The following is a 14,702-nucleotide window of genomic DNA, read 5'->3' on the forward strand; positions in this document are numbered from 1 at the left end:
AAGGGACCAGCCAGATGGATATTGACAGTTTGTGTTGTGTGGCCTAAGGGTCACAGAAGGGCTGCCAGTTGTTTCATAGTTCACAATAGGATGTACCTTAAAGGCCACTGTTTATATAAACACTGTTTATTTAAAACTGGAGACAAAAAGTTACCAGATAGATTTGAAGGGAGGCTTAGGAGGGGTACTGGATTTTAGGCTGCCATGGGCCTGCTCTCAGTGAGAGTTTCCACCTATGAGATATACAAAACACCCAGATTAGGAACCTAAATTACAACCTTCGAGGTCAATCACAAAATTTCTCCTATTTCTCATGGTGTTGTTGTTTTTTTTTTTTTTTTTTTTTTTTTTTTTTTTTTTTTTTTGTTTTGTTTTGTTTTGTTTTTGTTTTTGTGGGTTTTTTTTTGTTGTTGTTTTTGTTGTTTTTGTTGTTTTTTTTTTTTTTTTTCCCCCCCAATGCCCAGGAGCCTTGTCCTCTAAATGGTGCAGGTTCTCAAATGCTTAATTTATTTAGTGTTACTGTATCCTGTAGCTGACTAACCTGGAAGGATTCCCAAGTTCCCGCTCAAGGACAACTTTCTGACCCCCAAAGTGGATGCCAAGCATTAATTGCTTGACCTCACCATGTTGGTGGTGAATACAAAATATATCTGCCCTGCATGAGATCAGTGAAGAGGAATGGTGAACCACTTGTTTTATTTGAGAGCTGTAAAATACCATCTCTATGTAGTCTTAAGTGTCTTGGTGTTTGCTCTTTGATTATTCACATTCTGTTAATACCCATGGGAATTTTGGACTGTTTAGCAAATTATTCCCTGATTTTAATAAAAATAAGGAAAGAAAAAGTGACAAATGAAGGTTATCTTTGCCCTAAAAAAAAGTCTTAACATATCTTCTGTGGTTATGGATCTTTCTAAGCCAGTCCATTAAAGCTTAAACAATGAGAAGGAAGAGAAGAATTTAAAGAATATAAGATAAATTGAATTATTTGACTGGGAAAATAAAGCATCCCAAAACATGAATGTTACCAAAGAAACTTGGTTCAGCAACTGCACAGCACACAGCTGGAGTAATTTTCTTGTTTTCTACGTTTTCTTAGAATATAAGTCTGTATTCTAACTAACGAGAACCTGGCTGAGACTGGCTCATCTGGCAGTCCCTGCTGTGCCATTCCAACAGTCAGGAGAGACTTCCCGAACCAAACTTCCCTGCCTCAGCTTTATTGTGAAATTTCAGCTTGAAAAACAGGCTTGATTGTGTGCAGATATGACAGCTGCTGTCTTGAACAAAATACCAGGGACTGAATTTGGGACATCTAAAACCAAAAGCCTGTGCTGACATTGCTCAGGCTAAAGAGACACGGTTCTTCAGCTGGGGACCAGAACTCAGTCAAAGGATGAACGCAAGAAAAGTGAGATAAAAATATCAGCGGGTGACACAGATGCCTCCTCTTGTGTGATAGCAAATGCTTTCTCTCTTTGTTTTCTGGTGTCAATTTGCGTGATTAACTCCAGAATTTGTAATGGATCCTTTTTAGAAAGCTAAGAGGTAAATTTATGTTTTGTATTAAATTCTGGTGGCACTTGATATTATGTTTGAATTTCTATATTAAAGAAAAAAAAAGGGATGGGTTTTACAGATTTCTAAATGATCATAAAAGCTGTGGCCTCGTGTCATAATTAGAATTACAGGCAGGAATGAATGCCTGAAGCAAAGACTGGAACAGAGGCCTCTTGCCAATGTAGGGCTGATAACTGTGCTGTATGTGTGAGAGGATATCATTGAAAGGGTGTCTTTAATCCCCATCCCACCCCAAAAGTGACTTCTCAATAGCTCCCAGAAATGTGTGCTATTAGACTCAGCTGGAGAGAGAAAATCTCTCTTAATCATATGCAAGGAACAAGTCTAAATAGGAGCATTTGAAAACAGCCTTGGGAAGGAAAGAGTATTGCCAGGAAGAATGGAAGATCATTTTGATTCTTGATGAAAAGCTCTCAAACAGAGTTCAATGTGCAAGAGATGTGACAAATCTTTAGAGTAGTTTTAAGAGAAAGGTAATAAAGCTAACAAAGTCACTTAATGCTTTTTGTGCCATTGAACCTAAAAACTGTATTTTTCCCCCATTGGTTATGAGCCACAAAAGGCTTTTTCCCCCCTTTTTAATCTTCGTGAGGAGTTTTGCTTTGAGACTTCCTGCAGGAAAGTGTTTTAAGTGGAATTCTTCTTTATACCGAACCTAATGTCTGCCAATACGATTCCTGTTACAGGCGTAGGGACCATTTTCCTTCTGTCCTCAAGCTGTGTTGCTGCTTATTATCATGTTTAACACTCCCAGTGCTTGGCAGGATGGAGATTAGAAACTCTTAATAATCATTTTATAGTGAAAGGTCTTGCCAGATTTTTTGGAGTATTAGCTGTAATATATGCACATAATTTATTGGTGGAAAAGTTCTGAACTCTCCGGTGAGTCACCTTAATCTTTGTTCTTATCGCTTTAGGATTGTTTTAAAATAATCTTTTGTGCCTCCTGCACATAAACACGTTAAAAATATTACTTTGGAAGTAACAACTTGACGGTAGCAAACAAAAAAGTTGCAAAAATTTCCTTTGATATATCCCTACTATTTTTTTTTTTTTTTTAAGTTTATATTACCTGAAGGATTTTTTCTCTAACTCTGTAATTTTTGGTTTTTAACAGACTGGAAGGAAGGAGAAGGGAGACCCACTCAACATTGCCATTGACAAGATGACCAAGAAAACACGAGACCTTCGGAGACAGGTGAGCTGTGCTTTTGCTAATTCTTCTTGATTTTCCAAGGAAATAGTTTCTTTCCAGTTTCAGACTGATTCTGCCACATGTGGAAGTATAAAGAATTGGTGTCCTCATTTAGATACGGCCTTACATTGCACATGACAGTAAGCAACGGAGCAGCATTTCCTGAGACAAAAAAAAAAGGGAGAAAGAAATCTATTCCAAGTGTAACCCCCAATGGTCTTTCCATGTGGGAGGGGAGGCAGATTGTCCAGACCTTCCCTGCCTTGGCAGCCCAAAAGCCCCAGTCATAAAAACACTGGCATATGTGCTTATTTGTGTTTGATTTGAATACCCTCACTGGAGTAATAGGAAAGATGAGCAGAATATGAAAAAGAAAAATTATAAGAGTAGAATTATGTTCAAAGAGAACTTCCGAGGAAATGTATTAAATAAAGATCCTGTGAAGATACAGAAAGTCATAATAAATAACAATTTTGCCAGAGAGGTGGATGCCCCATCCCTGTAAACACTCAAGGCCAGATTGGATGGGTCTGAGCAACCTGATCTCATGGAGGATGGCCCTGCCCATGGCACAGGGAGGTGAACCTGATGACCTTTAAATGCCCCTTCTAACCCAAACTGTCCCGTGATTTTATGAATAACTGCAAAATCTAGTTTAAACCATAGATTTTGGCTTTCTTCTATTACATTTTTCGTTGTGTTTTGTGATAAGAAAGAAAGGTTAATTTGAAAAGCTTGAGATGGAAAAATGAAAGGAGATTGGCAACCAAAAGGGAAAAATCTTTTTGTTTCTCTTTAGACCTTCAAGTTAAGGCAGGACAGACTGCCTCTTTTGACCTCTTTTTTCTCCCTTTGAGATGACCCCAATTCTGCATTTTCTGTTAAAGGTAAATAATAATAATAATGATGATAATGATTATAAGAAAAATAGTAATAATGATGATAATGATTATAAAAATGAAAATTCCACCTGGTCTCTGTGAAAGTGATCCCAAATCCAGAAAACTGCCCAATGAAGTAAGGATTTAAATGTATCTTCAGCTGCCTATTTACAGCACAATAGTTTCAGAAAGAGTGGCCCCTGTAGGCATTTTGAAATCAGTACTCTGCACTGCTAAAACTCAGTTTATTTCAGCTCCTCCTTCTTAACCTTCAGCAGACATGTTTGCAGACCGTCTTCTCAGAGCTTATTTTGCCAAATAACAACCCCATCGCAGTGGATGTAGAGACAATATGAATCACTGAGTCTCCTGTGTAAAGCCTGGCGCCACATCTGCTGCTTAGCTAATGACAGAAGAAAGATCTCTGCAGTTCTGACCTCCAAATTTGTGGGATCCTCGGCTCTGCAGTGGAGCTGGGACCATGTGTTGCCTCCCACCTCTGTTCTCACTGCTTTAAGGAAGTAGCAGACTAACACATGAGTTAGTTCTGTGTGAGGCTCTCAGCAGTTGCCTGAATTACTCATCCCTAAAGCCAAATTTACTCTGAAACGTGATATAAAAATGGCACCTTTCTTAATAAGCTGTGTGCTTCTCATGTGTATTCAGCCCCGTGGAATGTTCAGCCTCAGAGAGGCTGGAACTCTGGATGTGGGTAAAGTGAAGCGCAGATATTGTATTCTCCTCCTTGGAGATTTTAATACAGTTTCTGATATTTATGAAAGTTAATCACGTAGGTATAATGTTTATTAAATTGTGGCACTTGCTAGTAAACTAATCAAGATTAAATCATAATTGTGCTGGGTTTTGCACAAACAGAGAGGAGGATGGAGTCTGCTTTCAACAATGTGCATTCTGACTGTAAATCATGATCCTTCAGAATCATAATCGATGTTGTGCTTCATCACATGAATATAATCAGCCCCGTGCCTGTGTGTGTCTGCCCAGACATGCCAGGACACTCCCTGCTAAATTCCAGAATTTGAGGGTGACACTGAGGGCTTGGTTTAATGACTGGGGAGAGAGGCCTGAAGATCCAGAGGAAATGAGCTCCAGTGGCGATTACAGAGTCCCACTATTTCAGTCTTTCTATTCTGGGCAAAATCACTGGAGAGACAACCAACTTTGAGCATCATCATGCCTTTTGTTTTTAATGAATCCCTCTTAAAGCTTGTTTTTCAGACTTTGGAAGTTTAATGTCAATACCATAGAACTAGATAACCTACAACAGACATTTTGGTGATGAAAAATATAGATATAGATATAGAGATAGATATAGATATAGATGATACAGACAGATTTTTTTTTTTTTTTCTTTTTTCCAATTGGTAGTCAGGCTCCCTTGCAAGTCTTCAGTAATCACCCATCTAAGACTGATTTTTCATTTTCTCCCCAGGTCACTTAGCTCTTTATTTTGGAGATTCAATTTCATTATCTGCATAACATGCAGACATGGGAAACGATTGTGGATGGAACACGTGGTGCTAAAATTCCTCCTCACAATTCACAGTCACTTCAATATTGCTTATTCTGATGGAATTACATCTTTTAAACTCATCATTGAAACACTCCTGGGAGCTGAGAAACTATTATGGAGATCTAATTATATGTCTTACTATAAACTGCCAGTAAGAACATCAACCTAAGTCAGACTGAGCAAGTTCTTGGAAGCAGACACATCTCACCAGCTCATGGCTTACTGCAGCCATTCCTTACTGGAGTTTGATGGAATCACAGGGTGGTTTGGGTTGGAAGGGACCCAATACCCATCTCTGTCCAACACCCTGCCATGGCAGGACACCTTCCACTGTCCCAGGGTGCTGCAAGCCCCATCCAACCTGGCCTTGGATACTTCCAGGGATCCAGGGGCACCCACAGCTCCTCTGGGCACCCTGTGCCAGGGCCTCATCACCCTCACAGGGAAGAATTTCTTCCTAAAATCTAACCCTGGCTCCTCAGTACAATTTAAAGAAGGAGGTACTGGAGAAGGTCCAGCAGAAGCCACAAAGATGATTAAGGGTCTGTAGCATCCCCCTCATGAGGAGATACTGTAAAAATTGGACTTGTTTAGTCTGGAATAAGAAGGATCTCATCAATCCATATAAATATTTCCAAGGCAGGGGTCACAGGATGGTGCCAGACTCTTTCCAGTGACAGGACAAGGACTAATGGCCATTAACTGGAACAGGACAGGTTTCAACTCAACATGAGGAAGAACTTAACACCTGCTCCAGGTGACACTGCCTTGGCAGGGGGCTTGGACTGGATGAACTCCAGAGGTTCCTTCCAACCCTAAAAATTCTGTTGTTCTGTAACCCTGCCCTCTGGTAGTGGAAAGCCCTTCCTGCTGTCCTGTCACTCCATGCCCTTCCCAAGAATCCCAGTCCAGCTCTCTTGTAGCCCCTTTAGTTACTGGAAGGTGCTAGAAGATCTTGAAGCCTTCTCTCCTCCAGGCTGAATCAGCCTTGCAATTTGAACAAGCTGGAGAAAGTGCTGGATCTGATAAAAAATTGTGCCAAATGGCAAGATCTGGGATCTCTTTTTCCCGCTGGTATGCAAGCCTGTAGTTTGGAGAAAAAAACCAAAAAAACAAAAAAAAACCACCCCAAAATCTAAACAAAGAAATCATTCCCTGTGTGGCACAGCAAGCCAGGCCAGCAGCAGGTGCTGGTTGATGCCAATTCTTTTGTTAGTTTGTTTTTCCTCCATAGGAAGAAACAGACACACCAGCCCCAGAGTTCAAATGCTACAGGTAATCCCAAATTTCAGGCATTTTGAGCGTTGCAGCTCTGGGGTGACATTGAAAGAGAGAGGAGCAGGAGGGACACGCCAGAGCGTTTGGTCACAGCTCCTGGAGGCACAGCACGGCCCGGAGCTGTGTGAGCAGAGCCGCCGTGCTGTCACTGCCGTGCTGTCACCACCGCTGCTGTCCCACCTGCTGCCCTGCTGCCATTCCCCCAGTCCTGCTCCAGCTGAGAGCTGAGCTGCTTCATTCCACTCCAGGTGGAATAACCAAAACCATTTGTTTGGCCTTAAATACCACCCGTCTGTGCCGCCATTGCAGCAGCCTGCCTGTATTATTTCTTTTTTATTTTTTTGCCCATTCAAGGCTTCCTGTGCACCCAAGTGGAAGGAATTGGAAAGAAATAGGATTTTTTTTTAAACCACTAATTCTCAGTTTATACTGGAAATTGTACTCTCATACAGCTGTTAGGGACAATTCATCCAACTCCTACAGGCTGAGGTTTATGTTATTGCTAAAGCTGCTTAGAAATACTGCATGAAATAATTTCCACAGTAAATGATAATTTTCTTAAAAAATGGAAAACTTCCAAAAAATACCCAGAAATTTAATTTTGAAAATTAAAAATATATAATAATTATAAAAAAAAAGGAACCTGAGAGTGTTGAAAAGTCTATTGTGGATTTTTTCCAGAAGTTTCCAGTTTTCATTTTGAAAGTTGTTCATTTATTTTTAGGCTAGCATTGCAAATACAAATATTTGCATATAAATAAATACCAAAAATTAAACCCTCATTTTTTACGATGGCCAGGGAGATTTTCCTTTGTTTCAAAGCGTTTTGCTAGGTTTTAAATTTTCATGTTTCATCTGGAAGTAGAATAAAGCAAAAATTAAAAAGTACTGGTTTTTCCTAATGTTGGATTTCTGCTTCTCCTGGCAGTTTTAGGCAACAAAACTTCATTAAAACATATATATTAATAGGAACTGTGGAGTAGAAAGTCCTGAAATAACTGTATTTCCAGTTGTATTCTGATAAATACTTCTACACTTTTAGGCTGACATCCTGGGCTTTCATTTTAATGGAATGGATGCCTAATAGAAATTAATCTGATTGTTATATATCTAAGTTTGGGTGTGCAGTCTCAAAATGCATTTTTTTGCTACTTGATTATAGTTTTGTGGCCTTTGTGTGTTGTTGGGTAAAATCCAGCTCAGCCTTTTGGACAGGTACCACAAAAAACAGAAAAACATCAACATCCTCTTAGTAGCTACATACAGGTAGTAGCTAAGATGGTAATTTTGAGGATGGAAAAAAGAATTCTTCACACCACCGTCTGAGGCAAAACATTCCACTTCAGCACTTATTTTTATTAAAAAAGTCCTCTTCTCAGATTGTCTTTTCCAGACAGCATCCTACAAACCTCTGAGGAATCCATATTGTGTAGACACAGAACTGAAAACCAAACTTGTGAACAGCTGAATTAATTAAATTTTGCTTTCTGTAGCATTGTACTGTCTATGTAGGGCTTTCTACAGCAATAATCTCAGGTCCTGTTTCCTCTCATTTTCTCATTCCCTGCTCATCATTCTCCCTGCTAAGTCCTCATCATCTGAGGCTCATTTGTTACTCCAGGTGAAATCCAGAGAGGAATGGGCTGGCACCTGTGGGGGTACTCTGGCCAGCCAGCTTCCGACTTCACATAACAAAATTCCCTCCATAGGACACTGATTTGGGTCACTCTCCTCCTTACCCAGACAACTTCCTATCAAACTCCAGCAATTTACCATCCTTAAGACCTTTTCTCTCTGTTCAGATGGTTTTAAAATTGGCCAACTGATTATTATGTGTTAAAAAACAAAAAAAAAGAAAATAATAAAGGGGGCAGATTTACTCTGGTGAGCATCATTCCTGCAGAAAGCCAGTCCAGAGAGTAAAGCCCAGAGTATGGTTCTGTTCTCCTCTACTATCTGCCACTGCAGTAACATCGGTGTTGTGTAACCACAGCAGGTTACTATTCATAAATAAATTCCTTATGTGATTTCCACAGTGGCATGGAACTCGTTTTCCTTTATGATTTCCCACAAACGGCTTTCAGGTGTATCTGGGATTTTTCCTTGTTACTGGTGATTTGATCAGAGCTCCTGTATAGGCTGAAAGCTGTAAGATTGGGTTTTCCAGGATTTCTGCATTGGTTTGGATGAGTTTTCTCTGTTTTTGATGGGTTAGGATATTAATGGCTTCTTTTCAGTGTCTGCTTTTCCCAGTAGCCACTATCAGTGTCCTAGGAATGGGAATACACTTTGGGGTACTCAGAATCAGGTTTGGCCATGAACTAGTATTAATAGTGACTGTGCTGTCTTTCTACCAGGCACACACTCTGCAAAACCCAAAAAAAATCCAGGTCACATTTGCCCTTTTTATACCTCTAATCAATTCTTTATGTATAATGCAGTAAGTACATCCTTTCACATGACCCTTATGTATATTTGATCAGTCATTTACATTCCCCTGTGCTAAGATGGGCTCTTGCAAATTCCTTTGTAAGACGCTTGGTGGACTCTGGGCATGATTTTCATCAGCCTGGTATCAGCCATATTCCTTAACATCCCTCCCTTCAATCTACAGTTATCACATCATCCTTTAGTCACAGATTATCCTGAGCTGAAGGCACCCACAATGATCATTAAATCCTTGATAGTAGCTGTATTAGGCTACAATTAAAGCTTGAAAAAGCTTAAAGTTTGATGAGACAAATACCTTGAGTAATTTATTCGTGCAAATTTAGAAAAACAAAGACCTCGGGGACAACGTCTCGATCTTACTCAGTTTTTATCAACTTCATAGGTCTCTGAAAGGGCTTGAAATTTGCTGTCCTTTGTTTAATATGGGTTACACCAGTTAAAACTAGATCCCAGGCCTCAGCATGTTCTTAGGCTTATTTATCATCTGCCTCTGTTCCAGCCCTTGAGCAGCAGCGTGTCTCCATTTGCTCTTTGTGTCACTCACTTCCACGTAGATTAAGTTATATTGCTGTTTATAAATGCTATTTAGGGTATATCAAATAAAATAAAATAAAATTAGCACTTTGAAACCTGCCAAAAATTGATGTGGACTCTAGAAGGACTCTCAGAATAAAAAGCATGAATATTAACTCATGGAATTGGACTGATGGGACACCTAAAACTGAAAGAATGTGCTCTGTTGGAACAGATTTTATTGCAGCTAACCCATACAATGTCAATTATATTATGGATAGACACTTACATAATGTTTTAAGTCTGTGGGCTTAAATCTCTCTGCTCAAGGATATGCATAGGTTGCTTCTTTACAGAATGGAAATCTTTTGAGGAGAACGTAGGACATCCTCCAGAAGAGGAAATCTTATCATCATCTTATTGCAGCAAAGCTGCTGTCTCACACCCAGACCAGATGACTTGCAAGTGCTGTAGGGAGGGCCAGCACCACCTAGAAATTAAATCTCTAAATCATGATTAACAAACTTTTTTTGTTTATTTGTTTATCCTCTCTTTACTATCCTCTGTGAGGACAAGCAAGACTGACTGTCCAGTTTCAGAAGAATAATCTGAAGCTCAGAAAATAAAGTTGCTTCTGAAGGTGAAGCTGCCTCACTTGAGGTATTCTGTGTTGTACCAGCATTACGAGGTACACAGCATCTGAATATTAAGATATAAGCCCAAGGGAAGCATAAGCACTCAGAAAGTAAAACAAAATCTTCAGTGGAAAACAGTGAACCCAATTCTAATCAAACTCAATGTATGTTAAATAAAAATCCCCTTTCAGCTTCCCAAAAACAATGAAGAGCACACCCAAAGAAATAAAATAACTCATACTGAGGGGACAGGGGGAAGAGGAAAGAGAACTCTGAAAATTCACACCAGCTGATGTCAGTTATAGAAATCAGGTGGTGATGTAAAGAAGTGGTTTTCCTTTGGCCTCCCTTACAGTCACTGGAGAGTTCATTTCTGGAGGGTGACTTGGGGTTTCAAGGATGTGTTTTGTATAAACTCTTTGTACATGGCGGATCATGAACAATCTGCTTTCTAATTTAGGCACCCTAAAGGCAGATTTGAGTGAGGAGTCCTTTGACTTTCCAGCTATCCACTGGAGCCAGTAGAGACTGCAGCAATGGATGCATTTCTGGGGGTGCTGGGGAAGTGTGTTCTCCTTCTCTGATGTGCCCTTCCTTGCAAACAGGAGGGCAGTGGGTAAGGTTATAAATCCTGAAGAGGGCTTTATTTTTTAATTCAAGAACTGTATAATTTAAATAGGGGAAGAAAACAGAGAATGAAAGGGTCACAGCCCTTCCCGAGCTCAGGTAACACTGAAAGTTTGTAAGAGTTGATGTGGTGTTCTGAAGATGCAGCGCTTCATGCAAGTGTGAAGAAGCAGCAAAATTTCCAAGGAGGTTGCAACTTCAGAATTTAGTCTTGCAGGAATGTTTAGTCAGATTTATTTTGCAAAGGCAGACTTGAAGCAAGGTCACACTTAAACAGATGATCCACAGGAGTCTGTGTTGTATTTCCAAAGAGTTTCTGGCTGTTTGCAAGGGGAAGTGCGCTCTTACTACTGAGATTGCCCCATTCTGTTGCAAGGAAATACATCTTGACAAAATGCTGGCATTTTTTAAAGGGAGCCATCCAAAAATTAATCTAAACCTCTTTGAACCCAAGGCCACCTGTGGCATCAGCTCTTGCTTGTGAGAAACTCAGCACCTTTTCCTTGTTGCTTAATAGGTTTGATTTTTACCTGCAGTGAATATGGAAATCTGGAAGCTGCCTTCCCAAAAGCAGTCTATCAAATGCTAATACAGATTTATTTCTGTGCCAGGGCTACGTGTATTCATTTAATATGGGTGCACTGCATTGTGTGGAGTTACTTTCTAGATTTGTAGTTGTTTTCTAGGTTTTGCAGGCTGTACAGAGGTGTTGGGCTGGAGTTTGGTGTGACACTGGCTTAGAAGGCAGAGACAGCGATGCTCCACTCAATGAAGTTCTCTGCTCTTCCAGCTCCCACTGAATTTATGACCCCAGGAGCAGGGACACTCTGAATGTCACCAATGTGGTCTGAAAGAGCTGTGAGCCCCTGGCATGCTGATCAGACACTTTTTGTCTGCTCCCATTTGGGAGAATAACTGATTTATTTACTTCAGGCTAGTAAAATTTTTAAAAATCCAGTCTAAAGAATTAGGAAAAATGCACTGTTACTTGAATTACAGTCAATAAGGGTTTTGATTTGAACTTCTTTGAATGCACATGTCTTTATCTCCCTCAAAATGCACTTGTAGGTTTTTATCACTGTGACATTGAGGTTTTTATGGTGCTCTGAAGTGCTCCAGAGGAAATGGAGAGTGCTTTAATATTGCTGATTTACTCTTTCAGGTCTGCAGTAATTTCCTTACTGCCTAATTATAAGGCTTGGTTTAATTTAGTCTACACATAATGTTTACTGATGCACATATGGTGCCATATTTCAGGGAACCATGCCCAAATCAGGTAGGTTTGGGTAAGGCTGCAGTGTGTAACATTTTCATCAAACAAAGGAAACTTTGATCTGTAACATAACACAATGGATTATTTTCTTTCAGGAAAACCCTCAGTGTAGTAACCATGGCTGCTTTTGCTTTTTGAAATAGGGACTTCATTTTATATATATATATGTGTGTGTGTGTGTGTGTGTGTGTATGTATATATGTACATATACATATGTATGTGTATATATATATGTATATATTTTAACTGAAGTCATGAGCAGAGGGTTGGCCTTTCAAAGTGCCTTGAGAAGAATTAGGAGGCAAAACTCAGTGAGAGCTCTACTGCATTGGAAGAGATTACTGCACATAGTTTGTGTATTATTCCTCAAATAATGAGCCCTCATCAAACCTCTGATATTTCAACAAATCTTTGTGTTTAGAAGATGCCTACCTCTGTAATCACTGCAGAGGAATAAGTATGGAGTTTTTAAAAATCTTTTTGATAAAAGTCATTGTAAATGTGGGAGAAGCTCAGTGGAAGTGTATAATGTTGCTATATTATAAATAAAAATACCTACAAAATAGACCAAAAAAAAAAGACAAAAAACCCACCAGAAACGTATTTCAAGAGATTTCTGTTGATAATTGTTTTACATAAAGAAGCTTTCACTGTTCTGTAGTGTCATCTTGAGAATGACCTACAGTCACATCAGCTAAAGGAACGTAGAGAAGTTTGGATTCATAACAACAGCTTCAAATGCTGGTGTTTGTTATCAATAATGCAGTAGCATGAGGTAGGGAGCACTATAAATGTGGAGGAAAACATAATCCTTTTCCAAAGACTTCTCTAATTCCACCTTCCTAATGGCTTTATGAGCAGTGGCAAAGTACATAGAGTTTAATTGCCAAATGGGATTTCAGCATTACATTTGTTTCTTAATTGACATTAATTTTGTTCACTAACTATTTCTAAGCATCATGAAATATCTTTAATGTTATGTTCTAATTGTAATTAAGCAACCAGGTACAAAAGGTTCTATTTCCAATTCTTACTGTGTAAAAATTACTGCAAAGGAGAAGAAAACAAAGTATAAGCAAAACAAGAAAAAAAGACAACAAAACCCCCAACCAAACAAACCCAGGAACAAAATCCAGACTGATCTGGCTGCTGTAAGGGCTCTTTGAAAGGCATGGATGATAATTGATAGTATCAGATATCAATCATCTCTGTCCATGGGGCAGGATCTGCCGGTGACTTTGAGTGACTCTTGGACAGGATGATGAGAAATCCATTTTTGCGGCACACAATCAATTTTTAGTCTTGTTTCAGCCATTGTCTGGCACTTCAACAGACAGGTCTACCCAAGAGCTGTCACCAGCTTCCACTGGGCTCAGTCTCTAGGTCTTGGAGAAGCTGATGACAATATTTACTATGCCAGTGTCAGGCTGTTCATGGAGTTGGGTTGGGTGGGACTACAAGTGTGACACGTGTGACATTTATTGTATTAAACCTGTAAGGCTTATTGGATCTGACTGCTCATAATGAGTATAACTTCGTTATGAGTTTTCATAGACAATTTCCTTCCCATCTTGACCAAATAGCTGTTTCATCTCCTCAAACCAGCTTTTTCTCCATTTATTTATTTACTGTATTTGATTAAACAACCCCATAAAGCTCCAAAGCTGCCCTAGTTGATTTAAGTATCATTTCAACAGGGCCTGAGACAGTGTATGAAGCTACACAATGGGTTGTGGTTCTTAGTTTAATCTTCAAATTTTTAATCAATTATCTCTATTCTTCCTCATGACCTTCTTCTTTGTCTCACCTTTTTTACATCAGAACCTTTAGATTTGCAGTTTTGATGACATTTTCAAGACTTTACAGTCCTCTTCAGTTTTCACAAGGTTATTTTTCAAAGTCTTATCCCTTTTTTTTTTCTCTGCTGGGATAACCTATAGTTTTTCCCTTCTTTGTTCCTACATGTAATTTCCCGTTCTGCAATTTCATCCTCCCACATTCACTTTATCACAGTTCTACTCTCTCAGGTCATAGAGATTGCAAAAGTTAATCCCTGTCTTTTCACTTCTGGGTTATTTTGACTTCCCTGATGCTTTTCACTGTCTGCCCAGTTCCTACCAGTATTTCTGGTTTTCTCACATTTTTGATGGGAATCTCTGTACTGCCCTCTACCTGTTAATCCCCTGTATAATTCTTGATTTTTAGAAATAATAAAAATTTAATAGAATCCCAGCATTGCCATCAGGGTTGGGTATTTTTTGTTCTATCCAGACATGAAAGACAGAGTTCATGCCCTGATAATCCTCACATGGTTGAGGGGTATGTGGTAATCCTTCCCCAAAAGTATCATTTTTTCCTCTGCTTTTATGTAACTGCACTAATATTGCTAGCAAGCCTGAGGCTTGCTCTCACTGAAAAATGTTGGTTTTTTTCTTGAAAAGGAGGTATAAAATTTTTCTGTCATGAAAATTGATAAATCACCCACCTTAGGCCCTCAAAACAAAAACAAAAATCAAAAAACAAAACAAAACAAAAAAAACCCCCAAAAAACTCCAAAAAAACAACAACAGCAAAAAAACACAGCAAACAAACAAACAAGCAAACAAATTTAAATCAATGGGGTTGATTTAAACCCCCCAAGTTACCTTAGCACTTGGTAACTGGGTTCTTCCATGCTTCGGCCATGAACCATTTTGGGGAATCCTTTGTAGTGGCCTGTGACTAGGAGGAATAT

General features: G+C 39.3%; 1 protein-coding gene across 6 annotated transcripts in view; it reads left to right on the forward strand.

Annotated features, from left to right (window-relative positions):
* CTNNA2 (catenin alpha 2) overlaps positions 1 to 14,702 on the forward strand; it is a 462,766-nt gene that overhangs the window by 344,181 nt on the left and 103,883 nt on the right. For all 6 annotated transcript variants that reach the window (XM_040064114.2, XM_040064113.2, XM_040064118.2 and 3 more), the window contains one exon: positions 2,699 to 2,779. In XM_040064114.2, the coding sequence (XP_039920048.1) occupies positions 2,699 to 2,779 (81 nt within the window). The remainder of the gene's footprint in view (positions 1 to 2,698; positions 2,780 to 14,702) is intronic.

Source organism: Hirundo rustica, chromosome 5, assembly GCF_015227805.2.
Source record: "Hirundo rustica isolate bHirRus1 chromosome 5, bHirRus1.pri.v3, whole genome shotgun sequence".
NCBI lineage: Eukaryota > Metazoa > Chordata > Aves > Passeriformes > Hirundinidae > Hirundo > Hirundo rustica.